Genomic DNA, 26,786 nt, shown 5'->3' with positions numbered 1-26,786 from the left:
CTTTTCTCTCTAGTCGCCTGCCACTCCGGGGCCGCTGGCTGGTCTCAGTCGCTAGCCGCCAACTCTTGCGGCGGTCTAATTATATATATCCAATCGACCGCTTCGCCAAACACCCGCTATTTCTCTTGGTTTTACGGCGTTTGTTTATTCCCACCGAGCAATTATTTCCCTCGTCAGCTACCAAGTCCAACCCTGACTCTCTCGTGGCTTGGCCTCGGGGCTGATCCCCTTCCTGTCCTTCCATTTCTTGGCTGTTTCCGCCTATATTACTCTAGATCACCGTTGGGCATCCCTCTGTCCCCGGGTACTGGTATCTACAACCAGCCCTCTCAGTGCGACGTCTGTACTTCTAGTACGCAATGTCCCTGAAACAGGTACCTACCCCATCCCAGCATACACATAGTCCATCTAACAAGCGCAGGAAATCGAGACCTGGGTACAGGCTCTGGACCACTATGACAGCCAGGAGTTCGACAGCGCACTACGGGTATTCGCGACCATTTCCGACACATCCAAGATCTGCTTTAACTGCGGTGTAATCTATGCCACCCTGGGAGAACACGAGAAGGCGGTACGTCCAGAAGACCAGCGTCAGACAGTGTGTGACTTCACCACTAACTCAGGGCTTCTGTAGGTTGAGTGGTACCAGCGCGCAGTGACTCTGGATCAATATCTCGCCATCGCCTACTTCCAGGAAGGCGTCTCGAACTTCCTCCTAGGCGACTTTGAGGAGGCATTGGCCAACTTCAACGACACATTGCTGTACCTTCGCGGAAACACGTCCATCGACTACGAGCAGCTGGGTCTCAAGTTCCGCCTCTTTTCATGTGAAGTCTTGTTCAACCGTGGCCTGTGCTACATCTACCTCCGGCAGATGGGGCCCGGCATGCAGGATTTGGAGTATGCGGTGAAGGAAAAAGTCACCCCTGACCACGATGTCATCGACGATGCCATCCGTGAACGCGCCGAGGTACTGCTCTCCCTTCATCCATGACAACCCACGCTAACCGTCCAAGGGCTATACGGTATTCTCTATCCCCGTCGGAGTGCTCTACCGGCCCAACGAAGCCAAGGTCAAGAACCTCAAGACCAAGGACTACCTCGGTAAGGCCCGACTGGTCGCTGCATCCGACCGAATCGGCACACCCGCCTATGAGATTCAGCGAACGCAGTCGGCGATGGACCAGCGCCCACCTGAAACCCTCTACGCCACGGCGACACACGTCCACAAGAACATCTCGAGTCGCAGCCGTCAGCAGTCGGAGCCGCCCTTAAACCGCAACCTGTTCCCGCCGACGCCGCCACCAGACGCCGACAAGGCCAGCACCAGCAGCTCAAACGGCACCATCACTGGCACCCCAGGGTCAGCGGGCCGCGCCGCACGCCCGCCACGGCTCGACCTCGACCGGCCAGGCGCATATCTCGGCAATCCCAGCAGACGGAGTAGTGACATGCTTGCGGGGGAGAAGCCGCGCATCGGGACCACGCGCACGGCGTCCGAACCGCGGGGCCCGCCACGGGGATTCTCCGGCGAGCGCTTCCAGGATGCGCCCATTCGGCGGGGCCCGGGAGGGGGCCATCGTCGCGGGCTGAGTGACACGGGCTACGTATCTGGGGAGTATGGCGAGGAGATGTACGCGGGGCCGGTGTACGCGCGAGGACCGACGGTGGCGACGAACGGACGGCGGGTGATGCGGCAGCAGGAGCGGTACATTGAGGAGGAAGACGAGTACGACAGCGGGGCGTGCGACGCGGACGGGGTGTCGCCGGGCGGAGGAGTCAGCGGGGAGTTTGAGATGCTGGACGGGCGACGACGCACGCGGTCGCCGCACCGGGGCTCGAGACGCGGCAACTCACGCCGGCCGGAGGTGCGCAAGTTTCGAGTCAAGGTGCATGCGGCGGAGGACACGCGGTATATCATCATCGGGCCGATGATCGAGTACGGCGAGTTCGAGGCACGCATCCGCGAGAAGTTCGGGTTCCGGTGTCTGTTGAAGATCCGCATGCAGGACGAGGGCGATATGATTACTATGGTAGACCAGGAGGATCTGGACCTGCTGATGGGATCGGCGCGAGATGTGGCACGGCGCGAGGGGAGTGAAATGGGAAAGATGGAGGTATGTATTCCGGAAGATGAGTGACACTGATGATACTGACGATGATAGATATGGGTGGAGGAACGGTCCATGATTTGATGATTAGCGTATACCCTGTAGAGTTGATTTATGTATTGATGCATATTTGATATCGTGCAGAGATTACTTCTGGGACAAAACCCGGTCTCCTTTATTGACCTAATAACGATTCGAGCAATTCTACAACTCGGCTTTTACCGCGATTAAAACCCCCTGCAGCAAGCAAAACACCATATAAACCCAAATGGCGCAATTTATCTGAGTCGCTCTGGGTAACCTCTGTCTTTGCGGCTTCTAGGGCGTTCGAAAATCGTTGGTTTTCCACTTGGAGCTGCACTGAAGCACCATTTTCGATCAAGCACTTGACACTACTGTAATGACCGAAGAAGGCAGCTGTGCAGAGTGCGCTGCTGTACGCATCTCCACTGAGAAGCAAATCTACCTCAGCTTTCCACTCCTTGATTAGCCACTCCACCAAACCGGGTCTACTAAAGGCTGCGGTGGAGGCGAGGGCGCTTCCCATACCACGGGAATGCACATGATTGACATCTGCCTGGGCATTCCTTAAAAGAAAATCAGCGACTAGTTTAATATCATCCACACGATCTCCTGCGAAAAAGGCTGCACAAAGAGGGCATCCATATTTGCCAAAATCAGGCCGTATGTTCACGTTGGCCCCAGCTTCAACCAGATATTTAACAATATCGAGGTTGCCATTTGCCGCAGCTGCTTCAAGTGCACTTCCATAGTTCCCGGTTTGAAGTGGCATGTTCAAATTGGCCCCAGCCTCCGTTAGAAATACCACGTTTTCATATCGCCCCCCTCCAGCTGCTGCTGCAAGCGCACTCCCATACAATCCATATCGAATTGGGAGATTTATGTCAGCCCCTGCCTCATTGACCAAATATTTGACAACTTCTAGAGGTCTATTTACAGCCGCATACGCAAGGACAGTTCCATGCCGACTGCTAGGGTGATGTATGTTTATATTGACCCCAACTTCTGAGACAAAATACCTGAGAATATCGAGATCACGGATAACGGCAGACATGAGTGCGCTTCCACGCCCTTGGTAGATGGTCTCTAGGAGCATGTCCACCTTCGACCCTGCCTCGGTGGCTAGATATTTCACGATGTCAAGATTACCCCACAATGTGGCATGTTCTAGGACAGTCAGACCATCCAAAGACGCATTCCCGTCCACCTTGCCTTCTGTCGTCAAAAGACGGATGATATCTAAATTCTTCCGCTCGATCGCGCATAGGAGCGCCCTATCAGTGGACAGAGTACCTAGTGGGGCCCCAGATCGTACCAGAAACTCGCACAGAGGAAAGTGGTTTGCGGAAGCTGCAAGCTCGACAAACGCCTTTCCCTCTCTATTGGTACGCGTCAAGCATATATTGGAATTGCCCCACCAATCTTTGAGCAAATGGTAAATTCCCAAGCGACTCAGCCCGAACATTGGGCAGTTTTCTGGCATCAGGTCTTCGTAGTCCACCGATACTAGATAGTCCAGAGCCGGTGGTAAAATTAAGAATCCACCTGATTCAACCTGACGAACGTATCGAACGTATAGCCGGTATTGTGGGCTACTCGTCGTTGGCGTTCCGAAAAACCTTTCGAGAAGCTTTTTCATGGAGAGCAGGTCTTTATGATCATGCCCGTCCTGAGCTCGAACATGGACTGGCCAAAAATTGCGGACATAGAAATTAAAAGAGCTTCTGGAGTCAAATAAAGAGTCGTCGTTGCATGTTTGAACTTTGAGCAGCCAAGGTGCGTCATTAAGGAGTAACAGACATGCATTTCCTGCATATAGATGGGCCTCCAGCAGACTCCAGTGGTGCTTCTCAAAGTATTCTGTCACCGAGAGGTGCGAAAATCTCCACACATGCCGTACAGGATCAATAACCAACAGATGCCTACACATTGCAAGCAATTGATCTTCGCCGATGGCATCGGAAAGTTCCAGAGGATCCTTGTGAGGATCAATTCGTATAGCGCATAGGAGCTCCTCGCTCGTCAACGGCCTAGCAGCAGCCATGACCCATATGAATGCACGATCTGCTAGTCGTTTGTCAAGCGGATCTTCCTCCTCCTGGATTCGGCGGTATATCTCATCGTAAGTGCCTTTGAGATCTTTTGGAAGTGATTTGAGGCGATGTTTGATCGCGTCTTCAGATTTGCAACCCTTCAATTGTTCAAGTTGAAGAAATGTCCACTGGAACCTTTAATTCGGCGTTAGCGATGCTCTATCTCGGCCATCAACTGGTACATACATTCCACCACTGCGTTCAAGAAGTTCTCGAGTGATCTTTTCTTGGCATTTGCCAAGTGCACGATTTGACTTGATCATATTGGGTAGCCGTTCCTTGATGTAAACTTCAATATCGCCGTGATTGTCCTCTGCCCGTATACCGAAATTTAATCCGGCGCGGAATTGATTTTGGATATCATTATCCGGTCGACTCGAGATAAAGATCTTTACTGGATTTTTAACCTCGGCCGTCATTTGAGCAAGAAATCCAATAAGCTCTTGGCGGGAGGAAGGATCACACTCATCCAAAGCATCAAGCACCAGAGTTGTCTTCGGATAGAGATTGAATGATTGCAACAACAGCTCCTTACACTTCGCAAAATTGAAATTAGAGCCCTCCTTTCTAGCAGCATAGTAAGCTTTGGTGAGATCCTTCTGTATCAAGTCGGAGTTGTAGGGGGTAGTTGCGAGCTGCCGCACAAAACTCTGAACTACACTCAGTGGCTGCCTGCGAATTTCCTCGGCTCGGTTGCAGTAAAAAAACGCCAGCCCTTCATGGTTCGGAGATCTCTCAAGGGCGGCTTTTGTGTGATCGATGACTTTGGATGTCAAATAAGTTTTCCCAACGCCAGCTAGTACATATTAGCAGACTCAAGTTTTGCGGTAAGGGAAACTTACGGGCACCCCAAAGCCAAAACACAGCAGGTGAGCTGCTTTCCTCCCAGTTTCGAAATACTTCACTCCGTAGCAACCATTCGCAAGTATTCTGTGTTCGCTTGTTTCTCACACTGTCATGATGCATGGTATACGGTATATTTGAAATCCATTCAAGCATAGAAAGGGATTTCTCAAGATTCATCTCCTCGAATAAAGCCATAATGCTCCTGTCAATACGGGCAAGTGGCCCTTTAAGAGCAAGTAGTTCATTCATTAATGCCGTGTCAGCGTCTGCACTACGGCACATTTCACAATCTTGGGCTGCGCTCGCTGCATCGGCCTGCCGACTGTCTAACTCAGCAAAGAGACCCGAGGCTTTGTCCGGGTTCACCAGTGCTTCGACAACTCGCATTGGTGTCTTATGTTCCAACTGGGATCTTGTGTAGGCAAGCAGCTCTAGTGCAGCCGCATATAGGCTGACTAGGGAACTGTGGAGCTCATTCAGAGGTTGTTCCGGTGTCCGATCGGGGGTGTAGACCGATTCATAAACCCGCCCGTGGTGAATAACCTTGCTGACCTTCTCCACTGTAGCAAGTATTGCCAGCATGTGGTCATCGTAATCGGTCGTAACTTGCAGGAGACCCTTGACAAGACCCCACGGAGGGGAGGCTTGAGGAGGCAGGAAGGGGACGACAACATCTCCAATTCTCGTTAACCATGCCGCCGTTCTCGACGCATAGTCCCGGACAATGATATCCTGTCCTTTGACACGTATTTTCCAAGCTTTCTCTGCGCACAGATCTTGTTTTTGCTGGACGTCGGTTTTCATGATCTCTAGATCCTCTTTTATTGAGCTCGACGTGCTGTTGCCAGACGCCACGTCTTTCAGCCGATGCCGGGTCTTATTTGATAAAGTGAGGAATGCTTCGTGCCATAGATCGGTCTCGGGCCGATTATTCTCTGTCTCCAATGGCGGAGACACTGTCAGCGATACACCCCCATTGGTCGCCTCGATATTTCCAGTGCCATCGTCGTCACTCGGCTGAAGAGAATCTGCTGAGCTAGAAGCGGGGTCAACTTTGCCTGGCTGTGAGACCCTCGCTTTTGGTAGGTCGTCCGCTTTAGTCCTACGGCCATCTTCAATATCATCGCCATTTTTGATTTTCCCACTGCTTCCATGTACGGAGGGGCCTGAGGGAGCTGGACGAGTTCCTCCAGCCTCGACTTTCTCTGGGTATGTTTTCTTTTCTCTTGACCTAGACCGACTGAAGTGATGTAACTTCGCTTTCAAGCGATCTCGTCGAGAGGGTGTCGAATCGTCGCGTGTCATATCCGGCACTTATTCTGTCCGATGCTGTCAAAGCTCACAGGAAGTAGGGGATATTTGATATCAGGTTGTGAAAAAGACTAATCCTCCTAATATCCGACACTGGTGGGAGGCTCAGCCGCAGCTGCGTCGGGCGGCCATATGCATGATTTGTGCGGTGGGGAAGTTGACTCGTAACATTAGCTGTGAACTGTAGGCCTGCATGGCTAAGGAATTTCATGTATCTCTTGAAGATCTTGCTGTTATGGTTCTAGTACTGCGCTAAGTGCGCCGTGGCAGCAATTCAGGCGCAATACTGGGTCTTTGAGACTGGCATCTCCCACAGATCGGTGTCGGTGTAAGCCCAGTGAACTACCAGGTTGGCGGCGAATCAGAGTACCCATCTTGTTGGTCATAGTAATGTATGGTGTTGGAAACAATGTTACTGGTAGTACTGTAGTCAACATTTACCACGCGGATCACCTGACTCACCTCTTAAAGCGGCAATTACCTATCTGGGAACTCCGCAACGTACACCAACATCAACATTAACATCTCACCACCACCATGACAGACCTCACCCCGACCTTCCGCTCCCTCCTCCAGGACCGCGGTAGCAATGTGCACTCCCACCGCCGGCCGTCGCCGGACGAATTCCTCAAAGAAGCCTACCGCATCGTATGCCATCCCAAGCCACCGCCAACGTCCTAAACCTAACTCCCAAACAGAACACCCACATAAGCTCCCTCCTGCAATACCTCCACCAAACGCGCCCAGCCTACCTCTCCATCACGCAACCCACGGGCCCTAAACGCCCGAAACCCTCCTCCCCGATATCGCCCTCCCCATCCCCATCCGCATCCACCCCGCAATCCCTCACCGACCCAGACCGCGACAACATCGACACGTCGACGTCCGCGCTGCTCCACGACCTCAGCACCTCCATCACGACGCTCTCCTCGGCCGAGGCCCTCCGCCACGAGACCGCCCGCAAGCTCCTCCACAAGAAATACGGACACGGCGCCGCCGCCGCCCTCCTCTGGAAATGGGCCGGCGGGACAGGCCTCGCCGACGACACCAGCCCTGACGATACCGGGAAGGCGTCCGAGCAGCGCCGCGCCGAGGAGACGGAGCGCTGCGCGGCCGCCGTCCGCGAGAGCGTGCTGTGGTTCCTGCGGCGCGGGCTGGACGAGACGATCGCCGTGCAGCGCGGGATGGTCGAGCGACGGATCGAGCGCATCCGCGAGAAGGAAAAGAGCGTGCTGTATAAGAGCAGTGCGGGGGCTGCGTCGGCGCCGCGGTCGGACGACGATGATGCTGCCGCTGCCGTCGCCGCCGGCGCGGTGCGCGGCCAGGCGCTGGACCAGGCCGAGGTGGCGGCTATCGAGGCGGAGCTGTCGCCGGAGCAGTTGCAGCTGTTCGCGGAGGAGAATGAGTCTATGGTGCGGTATTATGAGGAGACGCTTTCCAAGGTGCAGTACGTTTTCCCCCCATCCTTTCCCCGAAAACCTTTTACTCCTGTCGATTCGTGTTGTTGTGTTAGGCTACGTGTGGCTGACCGGATAGAAATGCGGAGAAATCCCTCCTGGAGATTGCGTCGCTGCAGCAGACGCTCGTGTCGCATCTGGCGACGCAGGAGGATTACATTGGGCAGTTGGTGAGCGATGCGGCGTCGACGGAGACGAACATCGGGCGCGGAAACAAGGAGCTGAAGCGGGCGACCGACCGGCGGAGTACGGCGCAAGCGGTGTTTTGGGGGACGGTAGGGTTGTGTACGTGGCTGGTGGTGTGGGATTTGATTTTTTGATCCGACGGGATAAGTGTAGAGCAGGGACGTGGAATAGAGTCTATGAATGTAGATTCATGTAGTCTGAGACTAATGTACAAGAACCAGCTGTGGCTAGGAAGGAAATAACCCGAAAGAAAGAGAAAACGAAGGCAGTATATGCATCTATTGCGTTTCGCGGACGACACTGTCAACCGCCTCGGCGAAGTAATCCAGGTTATGCGTGTTGAGACCCGCCATGGAGATCCGCCCGTTCTTAGTCTATCGAAAACAAGCAACGTTAGCCTCAGGCGCAACTGCCGACCACCGCATCCGAGGAGAGCGCCCCACGGAGCGGTGAGGGATTTAAAAGGAAAGTCCAGGAACGTACCATGTAGACGTGCCACTTCTCCCGCAGCAACTTGACCTGCGGCTCGGTCAAGCCGGTGAAACTGAACATGCCGATCTGATCGGTGATATGGGCCCACGAGCCGGGGGTGCCCTTGGCCTCGAGGCGCTGGCGCAGCCCCTTGCGCATTTCGGCGATGCGGCCGCTCATGGTGCGCAGGTCGGCCTCCCACTCGGCGAAGAGGGCGGGATCGTTGAGGACGCGGCTGGCGATGCGGGCGCCGTACGCGGGCGGGTTGGAGATCTCGGAGCGCTGCAGGATGGCGAGCTGGGAGGCGACGTGGGCGTTGGCGGTGGCGGCGTCCGCCCCGGGGGCCGAGACGAAGTGGAAGGCGCCGGTGCGCTGGCCGTACAGGCCAAAGTTCTTCGCGAAGGACTGGGCGACGCAGAGCTCGAAGCCCTGGTCGACGAAGTAGCGGACGGCCCAGGAGTCGCGGCGCAGGTCGCCGGAGGCGAAGCCCTGGTAGGCGCAGTCGAAGAAGGGGAAGAGGTTGCGCTCGCGCATGACGACGGCGACCTGCTTCCACTGGTCGGCGGTGAGGTCGACGCCGGTGGGGTTGTGGGCGCAGGCGTGCAGGAGGATGATGGAGCCGGCCGGGGCGGCGCGCAGGGCGCCGACCATGCCGTCGAAGTCGAGGCCCTTGGTCTGGGCGGAGAAGTAGGGGTAGTTGGCGAGCTCGAGGCCGACGTTGGTGAAGATCTGGTGGTGGTTGGCCCAGGTCGGGCTGGAGAGGTAGATCTTGGGTTTGGGCTGTTGCGGATGGAATCTGGCTAGGAAGAGGGCGCCGAGATGGACGGCGCCGGTGCCCGAGATGGTCTGGAAGGTGGCAACCTGGAGGGGAAAATTAGATGCTGACCGGAGAAGAAAGATGCCCGTCGCATGAGACGTACTCGGTTCTCGCGAATGGCGGGGCTGTCCGCGCCGATGATGAGCTTTTGGGCGGCCGTGGTGAAGTCGGCCAGACCCTTGATGGGGAGATATTCATGGTTGAGATTGGGGTCGTTGCGAATGAGATCGTCGGCCTGGAAGGTGAGTAGAACGATTGCTACGGACAGGAGGGCTGACGGACCTTTTTCACGACAGGTAGCACCCAGGGTTTTGCGTTGTTATCCCGGTATGCGCCGATGACCAGATCGACTTTCTTTGCGGAGGGATCTTGACGGAAGGCCTGGGCGAGACCGAAGAGGGGATCCTCGGGGGCGGCGGGGACGGCCGCGGAGGAGAAGACGGAAGGAGAAGAGGACGACATGATGTGGGAGGAGAGGGAGGCGAGACGATTGCGGGCGATGGAGGAGGAGGAGGGAGAGGGAGAAGAGGAAGAAGGAGAAGTCATGATGGCGGGTTAAATGAGGAATGCAAGGATGAGGTCACACCACCGGCAGGTTGCTGGTTGCGTTCACCGGGAGCAGTGGAGGAAATCCGAGGAGGGAGAGCTGAGGGTCGAGGGAATGAGGGGAGAGATGAGGAGAAGGTATTGGGGTCGAGAGGTTTAAATTAAAGATTCGTAGCTGTAGCTATTCATATTCATATCTAGTACGTCGTTGTGATGGACCGAGGAACGGCATACGTCACATGCGGTAGATAGTATACCCCGTAGTTACAAGTATAACTGCTATAGAATTATATAGAGAACACCCCGTCGACAGTAGACAGTAGACAGAACATACGATCCCTATCATCCCATACCATTCTTTCTATCTAGGACTTACCTACCGGAGTATTACTACCCCTCGTCTTACGATGTGTCATAACTGCAATACCCGGACTTGGTCCGAATGCGGGATTTTTCCCGTCTGAGTAATTCGTGCCCTCTCATTCCCGCTCGGCTCGACTCGCTCCATCGGGTTTTGCCAGGAGACAATTACCCTATAAGTTCTACGTCCTGTGTAATGCCTAGGCTAGACAAGTTCCTTGTCTTGTAGGTATCCCCACGGGGTTTTACGTAATCTCGCCGGATTCCGGAACCCTAACCATAACCCGTATGTACTTCCATAGATTCACATGCTGGACTCTGTATATACCGGTGCAAAGGTGCAAATGTACACTTTTCGCCGCGATCCCCAACGCCTGTATCCTGTCATCAAATCATGCCCATAAAAAAATGCCCATAAGGAACGTATAGAACTAAAGGTGAAACCAACGCCATGCATATCTACCCAGGAGATGCCTCCCGATGAGGCTGGGTGCGGATCCGAAACCGATCCCGTAGACGCTGCGTCAACCGACTCCGGCGGCGCCCTTCATCCACGTCAGCGGCCTCCCCCTCCGCCGTCGGGTTCGTCGCCTCCTCGCGGACGCTGCGCAGCGCCGCCAGGCGTTCCTCCACGCTGGCGTCGCGCATGCGTCGTGCATTCAGCGGCCCATGGAGGTAACTGCTCAACCGGCGGTGACGGTGTCCCGTCGTAGGATCCGGGGTCCCCTCCCGCGGGGACTCGGGGGCGGCACCGGCCTCGGTCTCATCCGGGTTGGCTTCGCCTTCCGGTCGCGCGGGGTTGAGATCGATCCGACTGGGAGGGTTAGCCATGGTATCACTGAGGGAATCGGGGGAAGGGGGGGGGGGGTTGGACTCACCACAACGGACACGTCCCTGACACATTCACCAACCACGGGTCGATGCACTCGGGATGGAACTTGTGGTTGCAGGGGAGCACGCGCAGATCCTGGCCCTTGACAAAGTCGTCGGTGCAGATGGGACAGGAGAAATTGGGATACTCGGTGGTGGGTTGTTCGGCGGTCGGCGCCTGTGGCTGTTGCTGCTGCTGCGGCTGCGGCTGCGGCTGATGCTCGTCTGATGCGGGTTGCGGGTGCGTGGTAGACGTGGCGGAGCGTGTGGGGGTGTCCCCATCCCTACCCTCGTGGCCAGTGCCGGCGGCGGTCATCTCGTGCTCCTGCTCCCGCTCGCGGGGCTCGGCCGGGTCGTCGGTGTCGGTGGCCATTTCGACATCACCCTTGACCGGGTCGGCCTTGGGATCGTAGTCGTCGCCGAACTTGACGATGGGGATGGTTTCGAGCATGGCCCGGGCGATGCCTCGCGCTCGACTTTGACGGGGACGGCCGGTGGTGTAGCGGGGGCCGTAGCGTTCGGGGTGCCGGTGGGCCCGGACGGCGCCCATGATGATGATGGCGAGGAAGAGGGCGGTGATGATGCCGGTGATGCTGTAGAGGATGATCATGGCGGTGTTGGGGCTGTTGCCGTTGCCGCCGCCGCCGCCGCCATCATCGCCGCCCGAGTCCAGCGGGACGTTCATGGGGTACGACATGTCAGCCACGATGCTGGTCGAACCGGTGCCGGTGCCGGCGGAGGAGTCGATGACAGCCTGGAGGGCCCGGGCTGCGTCGGGGGTCAGGAGCGTGAAGACGTTGGCGAAGGTGGCCGCGCTGGACTCATGCGTGGAGTAGTTGCAGTGGTTGGCCTCGGTGGTGTACAGCAGTACAGCCGAGGGTTTCTGCTGCGAGGTGAGGACGTTGGCGACGGTCTCACTCGCATCGAGATTGCCCGGATAGGCGGACGGATCGCAGCTGATGATGGCGATGTCCTCGGCCTGCAGGCTGAGAGAATTGGCGGCGTCCACCCGACGGAGCTGACCCGTGGCGTGAAAAGTCTGGAGGTGGAGGTGAGTGGACGTAAGCGGGGAGATCCGGGGGGAGGGAGCTGAGATGACTAACGCTGAGTTGGGACTGGTCTTTGTGGACGAGAGACTGGGTCAACGGAGCGATGGAGAGGTTGGCGGGCAGCTGGAGAAGCGCACTCTCCAGTTGGAAATGGATGTTCCTGGTCCAGGAGAGATCGGAGGAGCGGTTGGAGGGGAGGACGGACCAGCCGGAGAAGTCGAGGGCGGAGGCTGTGGAGAGAAGCGAGAAGAGGAGGAGGAGGAAGAGGAGACGAGAAGAGAGAGAAGAGAGGGAAAAGAGGGGAATCGGGGGTTCTTGACCGAGCCCCATCGGACCAGACGGAGATGCGAGAATTATGGAGATTGAGGGGAAGTCGGTGGGAAGAAGAAGAAATAACCTGGACGGATGGAGAACGATGGAGACGATTGAAACCGGCGATGGCGGAGAATGCGGACACGAATGCCTTATGTAAAGCCGCACGCGTGATAAAGAAGGTTATCTCGATCTCTGATTTATTCAGAGGATTCCATTATGCCTCTTCGGCTGTCCTACACTATTACTCCTGCGGGGTTGGACTACAAACGACGACCAAAGAGTCCTTCCGCCAGTCCAATTCCTCCCACAGTCTACCAGCGATCGCCGGATTGCGTCATCTCATCATCTCCTGATCGTTCGTCCGCAGAAAACCGGATTGACGGATGTGGCGGATCTGCAGAGAACAGTTCAGAATGATTTGATGCGGATGCTCGCCTGGCAATGGCTCTGATAACGGACCATGCGACAACCTTATGCCCATTCCTCGGGAGTCGATCGGTGGAGGGCATGTATGTTCTTGTCCATTCGTCGGTAACCGATCCCCTACGTCTGCGGATGGATTGATCGACATGACGATTCAACAACACGATTATCGCTGCTGAAGACTACTGTCTCACTGCGTCGGCTCATCCATGCAACCCCAGAGTCCAAAGCTTGGCCGGTCACACAGTCAGGGAGATTACAGACTACTGATGGAAAACCTGCGACCGGATATCGATCGAGACAGCGTCACACGAGGCAGTCAGTCTACATCAGTAACAGTTGACCGGACTGAGATGGTTCAGGGGCAAGTCCCAATCATGGAGGGGACAGCTGGAAGGGTCCAGTGTGCTGTACGGCGCCGGTTATACGGCTGTGCGACATAGTGGTGGGTGTCGTTTGTCTCAGCCCGAACGGAGTGTATCTAGTAGAGTCACCTAGGTAGTATACCTAGGTAAATGAATAGCTCGTTGATGCATGTATGGTGGATGTAGAAGTGAATGATAGAATAGTACAGATGACTCGATCACTCCTCGGAGTCGATCCTCTGATACTACAGACCACCCACACACCGAATCTGCGGATGGAAAAAGTCTCCTGCAAAATCCCCGCTTTCGATTCGAGCCTCGACCGCGGGCTAGACCCCGGTTCGACGGGACGTGATTGGTGAGAAGACGGTGCCGGGAGGGGAAGGCAGCAGGTGGCTCCTTCTGTTTTCTCTGCGGCGGAGGGCCGAGGCTCTCATCGACCCCGATCCAGAATAGTCCCAGAATGATATCCATCGCATCTCAGGTTCGTAGTCATCATCCCAAAGTACCTGCTCCTTGTACCTTCGTACTTTCCTCTTCTCTCTCGCTTCCATCTTCTCTCATCCTCTTCCCTCTCCCTCCCTCCCTCCCTCCCTCTCGCTCTCTCTCTCTCTCCCTCTCTACATGCTTCTTCCAACACGCCCCTCTCTTCATCATGATCCCCCTATCCTAATCCTCTGGAATGCCCTCCCCCATCGACGAGTCTTCTCGTCCCCCCACAACCTCCTGAAAAATGTCTTCCCCGTTGCCTTCCACCTCCCTCGCCCCTCCTCTAACCCCCGACGACTCGCTGGCCATCCGCTGGTGGCGGAATCGCTTCGAAAAGAGACCCCTGTCAATGTGCGTCTTCCTCTCATCAACCCCCTCAAATCCTGATCGACTCGGATGATCGACATCTCCACCCCGTCCGTCGCAAATCCCTCGCTAACTCCCCTAGGAATCCGGCCATCGGAATCCTCGACGTCGAATACAATGAACTCACCCAATCCTGGAAGGACTTTCAAGAAAAGCTCGCTCTTCCCGATCAGCTCGACTTTGTCCCCCGCCTCCAAGATGCCGACCATCTCCTCTCCACCGTCCGCTCCATCCAGTCCCTCTGGATCTCCAACCCCCGCCAGCACATCTTCTCTCGCTCCATGACCCTCTGTAATCAGTTCGTCGCCACCGTGGATTTCCACCATCGTCTCCTCGTCGCCCTACCCAATCATGATGTCTACCGCTCCCTGTTCTATGCCGTCCTCCAGTCCATCCTCAAGGTGAGTGAGTCCCTAGCCACCACCACTACTAACCACTAACCCTCGTAGGCATCGGCCAACTACCCACGAATCATGGAGGGCCTTCTCCAGGCGCTCGTCCAGGTGAACGAGTCCATCCATTTTCCATCCGACGACCACCTACCGCCCACCCATAACCTGACCATCGTCCCCATCACCAAATTCTACTCCACCACGTTCTTTCTTCTCGGTCAGTTCATGGAATGGTATCTCCGATGTTCCGCCTGTGGCCTCTTAAAGAGTCTCACCCAAGACGTATACCCCCATCTCCAGGGCCTCATCCGGGCTATTCGCGCCTGCGCCAACGATATCGTCCCACGGCCCCCGGACGAGGGGGACAATCCCCGTTGCCCAGACCCCCAGCTCTGCGATAACCTGCGCCTCTGGGAGGAAGCCAGAATCCGCCTGGTCGGGTTGCCCACCAGGGACCGACGGAACTTCTCCCCCACCGTCTACACCCGACAGTTAATGTGGGAAATCCAACACGATGATGCCCAACGTGCCCTCTTAAGGAGCAAAAGAGGGGACCTTCTTGCGCAGCTGTTGGACCTGGCCACCCAGCGACTACGTCCCGTCGCTGAACAAAACAGCGGCATCGCTTGTTTGACCACCACAGCTGCGCAGGATCTAGGTATGCCGGACGGTCACCTCGCGACAGAGCGTCAGTCAGAACTAACCACCTCCGCCTCACAAGACACCTCCAGGTTCCAGTGGTCCCACGGCCTGAAACACAAGTACTATCGGTCCGATCTGCAATCCCAGTCCAAACACCTGCTCGATTTCTTCAACAGTGATGACCAAATCGCAGACTACCCAGGCGATGTGGACATCAACGTCGAGGACAGTGTAATGGTATCTCTCCAGAAGTGGGCCACCAATGTCCATTCCCAGATCCTGGCCGTTGGAGGCTCTCCGTCGACCGTCTTCCCAAGCCCGGTGGCTCTCATCTCAGCATGCTACGTCAGCCTGGCGCGAACAGAGGGCTTACCGGTGATTTCCCACTTTTGCTCCCTCCCGACAACGGAGAGAGATGGCTTGACCGTATTCGAACAGGCGCTTATTGCCCTGGCCTACAGTTTGATTCGCCAATTGATCGACTGTCTTCCGCCCGTCCTGGCGGGTCACACGGCATGCGACCTCAGTCCGGACCGTTTCAAGCCCCTCGATGGCACCCTGACCTCCTGGAAGGAGGTGCTCTCCCTCATCGACATACTCCTCCACTATGCCCCACCGCTTGTGGTGTGCGTGATCGAGGGTCTCGATGTCATCCAAGACGACTCGACGGATATGAAAATCCGCTCCCTGGTCCGCACTCTCCTTCACCATACTCGCCACCAGCCGGTCCCTAGCGCGGAAGGACGCCTCAGCCAGGACGTGCTGCTCAAGGTTCTATTCACCGTGGCCGGCCGCCCCAACTCACTGGTGGAGACCCTGTCCGAGAATCACCTCGTCCTGAGCGAGTCCACTCGACTGGACCCCCCCGCCGCCACCGACCAGACATTGAACCCAGATGTTGGGGTCGTCATGATGAATGCATGAACGATGACACGAACTCCTTTTCTTTCTCCCTCTTCCAAGGACTACTTTTCCACTTGATACCTATTCAATTCTTTGCTTCCACTCCATTACACTGCTTGTTTGTTTCGGGAAGATTTGGGTCCATAATAGAATTACGCGCATGCTGGGAGTCCCTTGAATATAACGTTGGTCGACAGACATACACCGTTGCTTGTAATTTCCTTCGTAACCTGATCCGTTCGTCCGTTTTTGTTTCTCCTGTTTTCTACAAATACCCGAAGGCATCTTCAAATACATGTACATGTGTATAAGTACGTCATGTTCATACAGTCAACTTTGAGAATAATAGTTTTCCATGCTTTGACTTGCACTCACAGTCACAGCACAGAGTTAGTCATCTCGGATAATGGATTCCGATCCACGTGGATTTAATTGCTAATCCTTCTATCATGATTAAATCCATCTGAATAGCCTCGAATTTATCCAAATTATCCACGCGGATTCTCTGTGGTGAGTGCTCTGGGGCAAGCGTTGTCGTGAGCCCTGATCTTCCCCGCAATCCCCAGTTCGGAATTGTGGTCCGACTGCCCTCCCTATTTATACCTCATGCGCTCCCTCCAACCCTCGCAATTGACATCTCCTAGCCTGACCAATTCGTCGAATCTCACCCGGTGACCATGGCTCTATCCAACGGCACCCACTCCACGGTGCGCAGCCGTCTCATCGACCCGGCGTCACCCAACCTGGACGAGTTCAAGCAGATCTGCTCCCAAACCACCGACAAAGCCACCTACCCTTTGGCCCAGTCCGTGGAGAGCAACATCCCCATCTACGACGTCACCCAATTTGGTCCCGACGTGAGCGCAGAGCTCGCCGCCCGCCTCCAAGATGAATGGTACCACATCCTGAGCGCGGGGCCCGGCATCTACGTCCTGAAGGGCATGTACCACGGCAGCCAGGACGAGCGCACGCTGACGGCGGCCAGCGCCGCCTTCCAGCGCATCATCACGCAGGAGCGCGCCGGCGCCGCGCCCAAGGGCGACCACTTCGCGGCGAGCGGCAAAAACGACCGCATCTGGAACTCGTTCAGCAAGCACGCGCTGGCCGACCCGGCCTCCTTCGTCGACTACTACTCCAACCGCTGGCTGCGGCTCGTCAGCGAGGCCTGGCTGGGGCCGGCGTACCGCGTCACCGCCCAGGTCAACGTCGTCAAGCCCGGCGGCGCCGCCCAGGACCCCCACCGCGACTACCACCTTGGCTTCCAGGAGCTGGCCCGCTGCGCCGCCTTCCCGCGCTCCATCCACCTCGCCAGCGCCGGCCTCACCCTCCAGGGTGCTGTCGCCCACACCGACATGCCCGCCGCCAGCGGGCCCACCCGCTTCCTGCCCTTCAGCCAGACCTACGAGCCGGGCTACCTCGCCTGGCGCCGCGACGACTTCCGCGCCTACTTCCGCGAGAGGTACGTCGCGCTGCCGCTGGCCCGCGGCGACGGCGTGTTCTTCAACCCGGCCGTGTTCCATGCCGCCGGCGCGAATGAAATGCAGCCGCCGGCTGACGGGGACCCGGACGGCGGGTTCCATCGCAAGGCGAACCTGCTGCAGATCAGCAGCGCGCTGGGCAAGGCCATGGAGACCGTCGATGTCGTCCCGGTGGTGGAGCGCGTCTGGGACGTGCTGAAGGCGAGGCACGATGCTGCCGGCGGCAGGGTGGATGAGGCACTGGAGAACGCCGTGCTGGCCATCGCGGATGGGTATCCGTTTCCGACAAATTTGGATAAGCGGCCGCCGGCGCCGAGTGGCATGGCGCCTGAGAGTGAGCAGGAGATTATCTTGCGGGGGTTGAAGGAGGGTTGGACGACGGAGAGGGCTGTTGCGGAGTTGAGGCAGATGAAGCTCGATTCGAATGCCTAGGGTATTTACAGGGTATGATGTATATAGGGGATCCAGCTAGTATTAATAATTTAGTGAGATACATATTCCTTGCGGGCCTACATCCTGCGTGCCTAGGTATTTACGCCTTAGCCTGTACTAGATCTATCAACACCGTGGAATAGAATTAGGCCGGTTGTTCTGCCAGCAGAGTTCCTACTTAGGAAAGATCACGTACTCCTATCTCTTCGTTGAATTTACCTCTGCTTTGAGTGACTCACTTCTTGAATGCATCGGAATCTTCGACATGTTACTAGATTCTTCGTGGATATTGAATGACCCACATTATCCGGAGGGACTCAGATTAGATATTGACGGTAGGTTGGCCGACATTCTATAGTTATATACGGAGATTTGGGTTGCGGTCTTTCGGTCTGACAAGCATTTTCGCAATGTAGAAAACGTGCTAACGCCGTAATATCCCAGATAGCAGAGTTGTTGCCGAGAAACTGCTATAACGTCCAACGGCTGCATATCTTAAAGGGTACCACGGGGAATAAATATGCTGTGATCTTTCCTGTCGTGGGATCTGTTTAAAGCATTCAGTTGAATTTATACTTAGTTTTCTTCTGAGGCTCTCTTATTATGCCGGGGTTTGGATTTCTTCCCCGCGGCAATAGCGGAAGTCCACATGCAGAGCACAAAGCATACCAGTGCATGACTGGTTAGAGCTCACAAAACACTGCTTAGTATGGCTTGTGACACGATCACGACCTTCATATCGGCTAATGCAAAGGATCCTTGTTGTGGCCTGAATCTGTCTGGATCCCTGTAGAAACGCGCATATTCCCCTCCCCGCATCGATGTTGTGACCACAGAAGCGCAAATCCCATTCGCAGCTGATGTCTCTATCCTCATCTACTGGCTTGTGAATTCCAAGTGTATGTATATTGTTAAGATAAGATTTATTTCTAAGACGCTACTTATGCAAAATCATCAATCAATCACCGCACACTCAGCCAAGGATGCGAGCCCGCTGCGAATAAGACGACGAGGTGAATCTCATGGCTGCTTTCGCTAATCCTGCATGTAGTAGCTTAGTCTCTGGATCGTAGGCCGTGAGGGTTGCCCTCCACCTGGCTACGCTGCAAAGACTGGTTTAGTACTGCCCCTGAAATAATATAAGTGCTAGCATCTCCCTGGTGGATGCATGTAGTGTGAACTAGAGGTTTGCATCTTAGCAAAAATCCAAAACCATGGACCTACCTCCCAAGACGATGAATACCACTACGTCAGCATCAGCATTGACATCTGCTAGATCATCCGATCTCGACGAAAGCTATGATATCTATGCTCAAAGCAGAGCGATCCTGTATACGGCTGACGAGGGCAAGAAGGTGCTCCGGAAAATTGACATTCGTTTATTACCACTCCTTATCATAATTTTTCTGCTTCAGGTGCGACTGTTAAATTTATCCAGTTAGCCGGAAAGCTCATCGGTTTGAAGATGCTGGACAAGAACTCCATCAACTTCGCATCAGTCTATGGCTTCAGAGAAGGCACAAACCTTAAAGGACAAGATTATTCATGGATAGGTCTGTCATATGTTATAATTCAGAATCCATCACTAACATACCCAAGGATCCATTTTTTATTTTGGGTATCTAATCGCACAGTGGCCGGCAGGGCTAGCACTGCAAAAGCTCCCAACGGGGAAATTTCTCAGTCTAACAACCATCGGTACCCGATTCTTTACCACTTTTGCGTGGCTGCCGCTCATCACGACAGGATGGGGTGCGCTTCTCATGACAACTCCGGCATGTCATAACTTCGCCGGCGAGGCCGCAAACCGTTTCCTTCTCGGGATGCTCGAGGCCGTCGTGAACCCAGGGTTTATGCTCATGATGAGCATGTGGTATACGACAAATGAGCAACCTTTGCGCCTCGAGGCATACTACTGCACCAGTGGCCTTGCCACCATGTTTGGAGGGTCGGTCAATCACGCGATATGCCTTGTTTCGAATAACTAATATCACATAATGTAGATTGATCGGATATGCAATAGGCCATATTGAGACCGGACTCCCACGCTGGATGTATGTGTTTCTTATTTTTGGGGGTGTTTCCGTTGCTATCGGAATTATGAGTCTGCTATACCTACCCGATCTGCCCTCGACAGCTAAATTCCTATCCGGACGAGAGAGGGCGATTGCAGTTGTCCGTGTGGCGGGAAATAGGCAAGGGGTCAAAAACTCTCATTTCAAAAGGTACCAGGTGTGGGAAGCCACACGGGACCCGAAAATATGGCTATCCTTTATCATTGCAGTTGGAGCGCAAATTCCTAATTCGGCTTTGACGACTGTATGTCTAACGTGCCATATAGTCCAAATGGCGGGGCAAGAAATCAGCCATATACTAATTCCCTATAACATTTAGTTCACGTCTATAATCGTCGAGTCATTCGGTTTTGATACGCTAGGCACGCAATATCTCCAGATCCCAGGAGGTGCTATCTCGTTCCTCTCCCTTCTTACCGGTGGCATTGTGGCGACAAGATTTGCGACGAGATTCCATGCTCGCAGCATTTGTATGATCTTTGCAAATACTGCCTGCGTGGTTGGCTCTGGGTGGCTAGTTGGCCTTCCGGATTCCAATAAATGGGTGCGTCTTGTTGCGCTGTGGCTGTGTTATTTTCAAGCCCTGGGATTCAGTATGGTCATGACATTTGTCAGTTCGAATATCGCCGGAACTACAAAGAAGCAAGTGACTGGTGCCCTACTTTTTGTCGGATACTGTATTGGAAACATTATCGGGCCACAGACATTCGTTAGCAGCGAGGCACCCCATTATCACAGCGCATACATTGCGTAAGCTATGTGGAAGTGGTCCTGTTATTCCAAAATACTGATTCGGTCTAGGATGCTCGTTGGCTACGTGACTAAACTAACTGCTGCTATAATTCTGTATATTTACATGTACAGTATGAACAAGCGGAGGGACCGAGACGCTATATTTTCAAATATCAACGGAGATGGAGATGGGACAGAAAATGGGATGCTTGTAAGCAAACTTCCCCCTTCCGTAACATCTATATAAATACTAATGCTGTTATTGTAGGACCAGACGGATCTCGAGAATAAATATTTCAGGTATACTCTATAGGCATTTATACCGCCCCGGGTAAGACTACTACGTATTATTTCTGGGCAGTTGGACCTAGCAAGGCTATTCGGCGATATATAGTTTAACATCATGCGTCCGCAGTAATTATAGATATACTGGATGAACTCCTTGTCTTCGATCATATCCCTCAACTAGTCTAGTGTTAGAAAATATGGCCCTGAAGATATACGAAGGCGTTGCCGTGGACAGTTCCCGTAGTAGCTGCTAATGTGGAAACTCTCACCGCGTATATCCTAGACTGTCCCATGAAGGCAGAGGCACTTCTAGTTGCGGAATGATAGATCTTAGGCTAAACATCTTTGCTTGTAAAATGGAATATATGGACCTATCGCTAAGCACCATGCTAACTGTCGGTCTTGGCTGAACGATTACGCAACCCCGGAACAAGGCTGTAGAGGCAGTGCCCGCTCAGCCTCGCGTTATTAAAACCCCATTCTCCCAACATGTTTCCGGAGATTTCTTATTTTACATACTTGGTGCACCACAAGAAATCATATTATATGCTCATACCGAGACTATGAGCCTAACAAGGCAGGGGGGAGCGAGACATGATAGTTCTCGGCACTCAGGGACTTCCCAACCAGACAGGTAAACCATTATCGTATGCCAGTGAGATGACGCTAACCAGAACAGCGTAAACGGCGTAAATCAATCAATACCGCTAGATACATATGGGACCCAGGATGACTCTGATGTCGACGATGTCATACCCAACGAACGCCCAAAGCCAAAGGGTTGGGTAAAAGGAGTCTACCTGTGTGCCTGGTCCAACACAGGAATCCTTTTGCTGAACTTTATTCTCACAGTGACTGCCTACGGGATTGCTCAGTCTTATAAATCAAAAGGGTACAGGGATGACAGCCCTTTCTTCAGTGTTCTCTACCAGGGGAAATGCTCGGTGACGAATGCATGGTCGACATGGCTGCCGGTTGTTATCAACATCGTGAGTACGGCAATGTTGGCAACAAGTAATTACTGCATGCAGTGCCTCAGTGCCCCTTCTCGCAGGGACATTGACGAGGCGCATTCACAGAGGACATGGTTAGAAATTGGGACTTTTAGCGCAAGAAACTTGCTATTGCGGAGCAGGAAGCAGCAAGTATTATGGCTTCTGCTCCTGGTAACGTCAGCGCCAATTCATCTAGTGTTAGTTTGTCTTCACCATGAAGCTTGATTAATGATAAATATAGCTGATGACATGTACTAGGTATAACTCCATCATCACATCCTCCCTTGGGGTAGTCAACTACGGAGTTGTTGTGGCACCAGTCTATTTTGGGCCCCGGGACTCCTTGATGGGTCCCGTTAAAGGCGGATTCGAGTTCTATATGCACCAGACATTCGAAAGCCTGGAAGGGGAGATCCTTGAAGGAAAGCTGGATAACCTGACAATAGAGCAGTGTGTCAAAGAGTATGCAGTTGACTATCCTCTCAAACGCGGAAATCTCGTGGTTATGGTGGATCGCCAAGAGCTGTATGGGTATAAGAGTCGCTTTGCTGGGCTCTCCTCTCCCGAAAACTTGGATGAAGAGCATCACATGTGGATGTGCAGTGGAATGGAGACCTTACCATCCGTTTGTTCCAAAGAACTAATTCTTGGGCAAGTCAAATCGGGTAACTGGTCTGTATACGGACGTCCCTGGTTGGACCTCCAGTGGAAGTTGTATGCGGAACGGCAAGACGGGATACAGACAGAATTCTCGACGTGGAATACCCCAAATATATTGGAAGGCGTTTCTGCAAATAGTTCCCTAGCTGCTGATGTGGAGACTCTGAAAGCGTACGTGGGGAAGAATGGACCGAGAGAGCCCCATTTGGATGAGGACATGAGGCTTTTAAGAGAATTTTTGGATGACCCTACAAACTGGAAAAACAGTACATGGGCAGCCAACGCGGACTTTGACCTTGACAAAAGTATTATGCCCTACGCTGCGTGGAGCGGATCCAGGGTCTCACCCCCGGCTCTTGTGCGTTCCTGCCTCAGCAAGAAGGTGGACGAGAATTGCCGATTATCATTTAGCATACCCATTGCAATGGTTGTGTTGCTATGCAGTGCCATAAAGGTAGCCTGCATGTTTCTAACGGCAAAGGAAGATCGTACGGAAGTGCTTCTAACGGTTGGTGATGCAATGGCGTCATTTCTCCGGTCTCCTGACCCATATACAACCGGAAGATGCATGATGTCGAGAGATACCGTGGCTCGTGGGCCGCAAGCCTGGCGCCACAAAGGACGACCACTCTTCGAAAGTCTGCGGCAGCTTTTCACAGGGAGTAGGAATGAGCCCAAGTTCGTCCGCCACCAAGCCTTAAGCAGAGTCTACCCTGAGGTGCTCCCGGACCGACAGAGATGGCTGCATGGAGCCAGTAGCCGACGTTGGTGTACCACAATAGCCTGGTAAGCACTTACCTATGCAGCAGCCCTCCCACCCTCCTGTCTAACGGTCACAGCACACTTTCCTACCTCATAGTCACCGTGCTATTTCTCAGATCCGGAATGTCCAACATCAAGGCCCAATCCCGTCCCACTTCACTCTCATACCTCTGGGAACTCGGCTTTGCAAACCCGAACACAGTAACCAGGCTTGCAACCGTTCACGCAGATGCGTTGATTATTGCATTGCTTGTGAACACACCACAAGTGGTTCTCTCGACCATCTACCTCCTCTGGAACAACCTATTCACACGGATGCTACTCGCAGTCGAATACAACGATTTTGCATCGGAGCGGAAAGCCCTACGCGTCTCGTCACCACAGGGCGATCAACGTTCAACATACTACCTCAGTCTTCCGTATCGGTACGCAGTGCCACTAGCAGCGACGTCGACACTACTGCATTGGCTTGCATCCCAAAGCTTCTACTCCGTGCAAATTATTAAGAGGAACACGATAGGCCAACGCTTGGAGAATTGGCCGAGTGTGGTAGGATATTCGCCTATGGCCATGATATTTGCTATCGGGGTGCTGGCCCTGGCGATCATCGCCACGATTGGAATTGGCTTGCGTAAATTGAAAGCTCACATGCCAATTGCCGGGACTTGCAGTGCTGCCATCAGCGCAGCATGCCATCCCCCTGTTGGCGATGGAGATGCTGCATCTAAGCCTGTGATGTGGGGAGAGGTTTCGGAGGCTCAACCGCCCGATGAAGGTGCTAGGGGCCGCGTAAGATACGCACATTGTAGCTTTACGTCGAAGGACGTCAACTTACCCAGCTTAGTGAAGCCGTATAGTTGAGAATACCGGGATGCGATTGTTGTTTTGGGTTTTATCGATCCGATTCTACTAATTATAGCCACTTCGCGTCTAGAAGACTCAGCCTCACCGTGAGTCATGAATACGAGGATCGGCATCAACCGCATTTCTATTTCTTCTATTTCTACCTACTTGCCCACCACTCCCTTCTCTAATCCACGAACATCCCAACACAGTAAGATGCCTCCCGTAAGAACGACCAAAAAGCCTTCCACAGCAAAACTCTCCACAAACCCCCTGGACCACCCAACCCTCCGTACAACAGCCACCCACATCTTCTTCCACGGCGGACTACTCTCACAGTGGCATCCATGCCCGACGCCCTTCACCGGTGCCACAGCCCTCTCATACACCCTTCCCAAACTTGTCGCCCTCAACATCCCACACCCACCCGCCACCGCCGTCTCCACGCGGCTCATCCGAGTCTTCCCATTCAACCGCGGCGAGCAGTGGATGATGGCCCTAAAGGCATGGCTATTCGAGCGCAGCCCGGACTCGCTGGCAGAGAGTGAAGCACCCCTCACAGACGCTGAGCTGCAGTCGCTCAAAACTGAAATGCTCCGCCCGACGTCACCGTCTGAGCCCGCGCGGAAGGAGCTATGGGAGTCAACGATGTGCGCCATAATGCGCTCGAACGTGCCACGGGTACAGAAGGCGCTGGGACGCAGAGCAAAGGGGTTCCGCGAGGAGGTGTGGCGCGAGGCGTGTATGCCGGTGGTTGTGGGGGGTTGTGTGGCGCGGGCGAGCGTCGACAGCGCGCTGAAGCGGGTTTACCTGGCAGCGGAGCAGAGGACGTTTGTCGAGGGGAGTCCTAGGGATCGGATTTGGGGGGTTGGGTTGAAGTGGGATTCGAGTGCGATTGAGGATGAGAAGAACTGGAAGGGGATGAATCGGCTGGGGGTGTGTCATGGGATGGCGGCTGAGGTGGTTAGGCAAGGTCAGTAAGAGGATATCGAATCCGTTAAGTTCTGTTATGACACTGGTTTCTAGTAGCGCAGATAGACTGAAACTGAATGCTTGAATGGGGCCTATGTATAATGCGGGCTAGGGTTACGCTTGAGTAAAGTCCTTCTGCACGCGGATCCCACGTAGCGGGATCTCGTCCGTGCTTCGATCATGGCTGCGCCCTCTGCCTAGCACGTTGGTGATCGTGTGGCCACGATCGTACTCTGGCCGGAGCGTCGCATCTAGCGGTGTGTTTATATGGCGTCGACCGCCGGAATCGGGGTCATCGGGAAGGTGGTAGAACGAGTGTCGGTGGTGCCCCTTCACAGAATGATTAGTCGTGCTGTCGCCCACAGTGGATGGCCCCTGGCTAGGGTCGGTGCCCGAGCTTTTCACGAGCTTTTCAGGGTGGTTTTGGAGCAGAGCTGGCATGAACCGCTGGATTCCAAGTGTACGGGCCATCATCTGCAACGCCGGTCTCAGCGTGGGGAGACATGCGGAGACGATGCCTGCGGACATTTCGATGGCGGTCCAGCCAACGGTGGGGGCTAGGGTGTAGGACGAATCTGTGGGCTGGTAGGTAAACAGGACGGTCAAGCGGTAGGCGGACGCGAATACAACGCTTCATTCAGTCAGTTGGGTGTTGAGAGAGCGGGCGTAATCGGTGGACTGGTACGTACAAAAACCCCAGGCCGAACGCAAAGGTCAGAGCCAGTTTCTCGGAGAGCCGCAGCTGTAGCCTCCATACTTGAGGAATCGGCAGGAGGAGAATGGCCAAGTCGGTCAGGATCGTGGAAATAGCGTTGGCAATCCATGTGGCAACCTGGTTGATACATCGCCCTGGGATATCGGGGTACCATAGTTTCTGCACAGGGACGCAGATGAAAATGAAGAGAAGCGTGATACAGATGACCCAGAGCACGACGAAGGTGCTGATGATGTACGCCCATTTCTTGAAATGGGGAAAGCGGAAGATGCGGTAGTACATGAACAAGATGCTCATTTTGGTCCAGACAAGGTTGAACACGTACAGGATCTCTGCCACGACAAGAAATTTGGCAATGAGAACGACGTCGTCCGGTGGGAGGGTGGCGGCATGAAGGCCCATGCCGGCGCGGACCATGGCAAAGATGAAGCCGACGACGACAATATTCCAGCCCTATCTCAACGTGAGTCACCAGAGGAGGAACTGCTCGCAGCGCACTCACCATCGACCAGATGATCATCCAGTCATCCCACCACAGATCTTGCTTGCGTTCATATCTGGCCAGTAGACGCAGGCAGACGGCGATGAAAGCCAGCACCGTAACAGCGATAGTGGTTGCAGAAACCCACGGCTGCAAATTGTCCGAATCATGATCCATTGCTGATTGATATCCGATCGTACCGACCGATTGGCACTCGATCGAAGCCGAACAAGGGAGGAAACATTGCACATATGGGAGATTTCATTTGAAGGAAAAATCTCCCCGCTGTTCCTCCTTGACATGACATGTCAGGTCCTTGC

At 54.4% G+C, this 26,786-nt stretch overlaps 11 protein-coding genes across 11 annotated transcripts; 7 read left to right on the top strand and 4 right to left on the bottom strand.

Annotated features, from left to right (window-relative positions):
- The first annotated feature begins 161 nt into the window (after positions 1 to 161).
- BDV59DRAFT_119306 (putative PB1 domain protein) lies at positions 162 to 2,241 on the top strand. Its single transcript, XM_073686763.1, has 5 exons — positions 162 to 374; positions 422 to 571; positions 635 to 970; positions 1,017 to 2,117; positions 2,166 to 2,241. The coding sequence occupies exons 1-5, from the start codon at positions 360 to 362 to the stop codon at positions 2,193 to 2,195; spliced, it is 1,632 nt and encodes a 543-aa protein (XP_073544135.1). The 5' UTR covers positions 162 to 359; the 3' UTR covers positions 2,196 to 2,241.
- Positions 1,944 to 6,495, bottom strand: BDV59DRAFT_119427 (uncharacterized protein). The gene is made up of 3 exons (XM_073686764.1): positions 5,068 to 6,495; positions 4,412 to 5,021; positions 1,944 to 4,360 (listed from the first exon to the last, which is right to left on the bottom strand). The coding sequence occupies exons 1-3, from the start codon at positions 6,374 to 6,376 to the stop codon at positions 2,287 to 2,289; spliced, it is 3,993 nt and encodes a 1,330-aa protein (XP_073544134.1). The 5' UTR covers positions 6,377 to 6,495; the 3' UTR covers positions 1,944 to 2,286.
- A 424-nt stretch (positions 6,496 to 6,919) lies between these two features.
- BDV59DRAFT_205357 (putative SNARE protein (Ufe1)) lies at positions 6,920 to 8,159 on the top strand (the record flags this gene model as incomplete). The annotated part of the gene is made up of 3 exons (XM_073694628.1): positions 6,920 to 7,030; positions 7,081 to 7,829; positions 7,919 to 8,159. The coding sequence occupies 3 exons, from the start codon at positions 6,920 to 6,922 to the stop codon at positions 8,157 to 8,159; spliced, it is 1,101 nt and encodes a 366-aa protein (XP_073544133.1).
- Positions 7,670 to 10,112, bottom strand: BDV59DRAFT_186723 (aspartate aminotransferase). Its single transcript, XM_073691075.1, has 4 exons — positions 9,596 to 10,112; positions 9,417 to 9,548; positions 8,509 to 9,357; positions 7,670 to 8,399 (listed from the first exon to the last, which is right to left on the bottom strand). The coding sequence occupies exons 1-4, from the start codon at positions 9,857 to 9,859 to the stop codon at positions 8,304 to 8,306; spliced, it is 1,341 nt and encodes a 446-aa protein (XP_073544132.1). The 5' UTR covers positions 9,860 to 10,112; the 3' UTR covers positions 7,670 to 8,303.
- BDV59DRAFT_186720 (RING-H2 finger protein) lies at positions 9,963 to 12,686 on the bottom strand. The gene is made up of 4 exons (XM_073691074.1): positions 12,193 to 12,686; positions 11,098 to 12,128; positions 10,094 to 11,033; positions 9,963 to 10,040 (listed from the first exon to the last, which is right to left on the bottom strand). The coding sequence occupies exons 1-3, from the start codon at positions 12,466 to 12,468 to the stop codon at positions 10,679 to 10,681; spliced, it is 1,662 nt and encodes a 553-aa protein (XP_073544131.1). The 5' UTR covers positions 12,469 to 12,686; the 3' UTR covers positions 9,963 to 10,040; positions 10,094 to 10,678.
- A 1,288-nt stretch (positions 12,687 to 13,974) lies between these two features.
- Positions 13,975 to 16,054, top strand: BDV59DRAFT_195777 (uncharacterized protein; the record flags this gene model as incomplete). The annotated part of the gene is made up of 3 exons (XM_073692627.1): positions 13,975 to 14,081; positions 14,179 to 14,497; positions 14,546 to 16,054. 3 exons carry the CDS (start codon positions 13,975 to 13,977, stop codon positions 16,052 to 16,054), a joined length of 1,935 nt encoding a protein of 644 aa, XP_073544130.1.
- A 591-nt stretch (positions 16,055 to 16,645) lies between these two features.
- Positions 16,646 to 18,050, top strand: BDV59DRAFT_210404 (phytanoyl-CoA dioxygenase family protein). The gene has a single exon (XM_073695599.1). It carries the CDS (start codon positions 16,711 to 16,713, stop codon positions 17,941 to 17,943), a length of 1,233 nt encoding a protein of 410 aa, XP_073544129.1. The 5' UTR covers positions 16,646 to 16,710; the 3' UTR covers positions 17,944 to 18,050.
- Positions 18,051 to 19,157: 1,107 nt separating this feature from the next.
- BDV59DRAFT_210400 (putative MFS transporter) lies at positions 19,158 to 21,126 on the top strand (the record flags this gene model as incomplete). The annotated part of the gene is made up of 8 exons (XM_073695598.1): positions 19,158 to 19,358; positions 19,409 to 19,496; positions 19,543 to 19,641; positions 19,690 to 19,891; positions 19,947 to 20,262; positions 20,338 to 20,768; positions 20,820 to 20,961; positions 21,019 to 21,126. The coding sequence occupies 8 exons, from the start codon at positions 19,158 to 19,160 to the stop codon at positions 21,061 to 21,063; spliced, it is 1,524 nt and encodes a 507-aa protein (XP_073544128.1). The 3' UTR covers positions 21,064 to 21,126.
- Positions 21,127 to 23,216: 2,090 nt separating this feature from the next.
- Positions 23,217 to 24,323, top strand: BDV59DRAFT_186704 (uncharacterized protein; the record flags this gene model as incomplete). The annotated part of the gene is made up of 2 exons (XM_073691073.1): positions 23,217 to 23,479; positions 23,533 to 24,323. Coding segments are annotated over exons 1-2 (998 nt in total), but the record flags the coding sequence as incomplete, so codon positions are not given.
- A 129-nt stretch (positions 24,324 to 24,452) lies between these two features.
- Positions 24,453 to 25,561, top strand: BDV59DRAFT_186703 (uncharacterized protein). Its single transcript, XM_073691072.1, has one exon. It carries the CDS (start codon positions 24,515 to 24,517, stop codon positions 25,277 to 25,279), a length of 765 nt encoding a protein of 254 aa, XP_073544126.1. The 5' UTR covers positions 24,453 to 24,514; the 3' UTR covers positions 25,280 to 25,561.
- Positions 25,385 to 26,643, bottom strand: BDV59DRAFT_205350 (uncharacterized protein; the record flags this gene model as incomplete). The annotated part of the gene is made up of 3 exons (XM_073694627.1): positions 25,385 to 25,901; positions 25,960 to 26,438; positions 26,488 to 26,643. The coding sequence occupies 3 exons, from the start codon at positions 26,641 to 26,643 to the stop codon at positions 25,385 to 25,387; spliced, it is 1,152 nt and encodes a 383-aa protein (XP_073544125.1).
- Positions 26,644 to 26,786: the final 143 nt, after the last annotated feature.

The sequence above is a fragment of the Aspergillus ambiguus genome, assembly GCF_047715705.1.
Source record: "Aspergillus ambiguus strain CBS 117.58 unplaced genomic scaffold BDV59scaffold_43, whole genome shotgun sequence".
NCBI lineage: Eukaryota > Fungi > Ascomycota > Eurotiomycetes > Eurotiales > Aspergillaceae > Aspergillus > Aspergillus ambiguus.
The sequence above is the reverse complement of the archived record's forward strand: the minus strand, read 5'-3'. Positions and strand labels throughout refer to the sequence as shown.

Excerpts from the sequence above, each read along its gene's own strand:
- BDV59DRAFT_119306 (XM_073686763.1), top strand. Across the intron at positions 572-634 it reads TGGGAGAACACGAGAAGGCG|GTTGAGTGGTACCAGCGCGC; the intron begins GTACGTCCAGAA and ends GGGCTTCTGTAG. Across the intron at positions 2,118-2,165 it reads GTGAAATGGGAAAGATGGAG|ATATGGGTGGAGGAACGGTC; the intron begins GTATGTATTCCG and ends TGACGATGATAG.
- BDV59DRAFT_119427 (XM_073686764.1), bottom strand. The coding sequence starts at position 6,376 with ATGACACGCGACGATTCGACACCCTCTCGACGAGATCGCTTGAAAGCG. Across the intron at positions 5,022-5,067 it reads GTTTTGGCTTTGGGGTGCCC|CTGGCGTTGGGAAAACTTAT; the intron begins GTAAGTTTCCCT and ends AATATGTACTAG. Across the intron at positions 4,361-4,411 it reads CTTGAACGCAGTGGTGGAAT|GTTCCAGTGGACATTTCTTC; the intron begins GTATGTACCAGT and ends GCCGAATTAAAG.
- BDV59DRAFT_186723 (XM_073691075.1), bottom strand. The coding sequence starts at position 9,859 with ATGACTTCTCCTTCTTCCTCTTCTCCCTCTCCCTCCTCCTCCTCCATC. Across the intron at positions 9,549-9,595 it reads TGCTACCTGTCGTGAAAAAG|GCCGACGATCTCATTCGCAA; the intron begins GTCCGTCAGCCC and ends CTCACCTTCCAG. Across the intron at positions 9,358-9,416 it reads CCGCCATTCGCGAGAACCGA|GTTGCCACCTTCCAGACCAT; the intron begins GTACGTCTCATG and ends TTTCCCCTCCAG.
- BDV59DRAFT_186720 (XM_073691074.1), bottom strand. The coding sequence starts at position 12,468 with ATGGGGCTCGGTCAAGAACCCCCGATTCCCCTCTTTTCCCTCTCTTCT. Across the intron at positions 12,129-12,192 it reads AAGACCAGTCCCAACTCAGC|ACTTTTCACGCCACGGGTCA; the intron begins GTTAGTCATCTC and ends CTCCACCTCCAG. Across the intron at positions 11,034-11,097 it reads TCAGGGACGTGTCCGTTGTG|TCGGATCGATCTCAACCCCG; the intron begins GTGAGTCCAACC and ends TAACCCTCCCAG.
- BDV59DRAFT_210404 (XM_073695599.1), top strand. The coding sequence starts at position 16,711 with ATGGCTCTATCCAACGGCACCCACTCCACGGTGCGCAGCCGTCTCATC.
- BDV59DRAFT_186703 (XM_073691072.1), top strand. The coding sequence starts at position 24,515 with ATGCCTCCCGTAAGAACGACCAAAAAGCCTTCCACAGCAAAACTCTCC.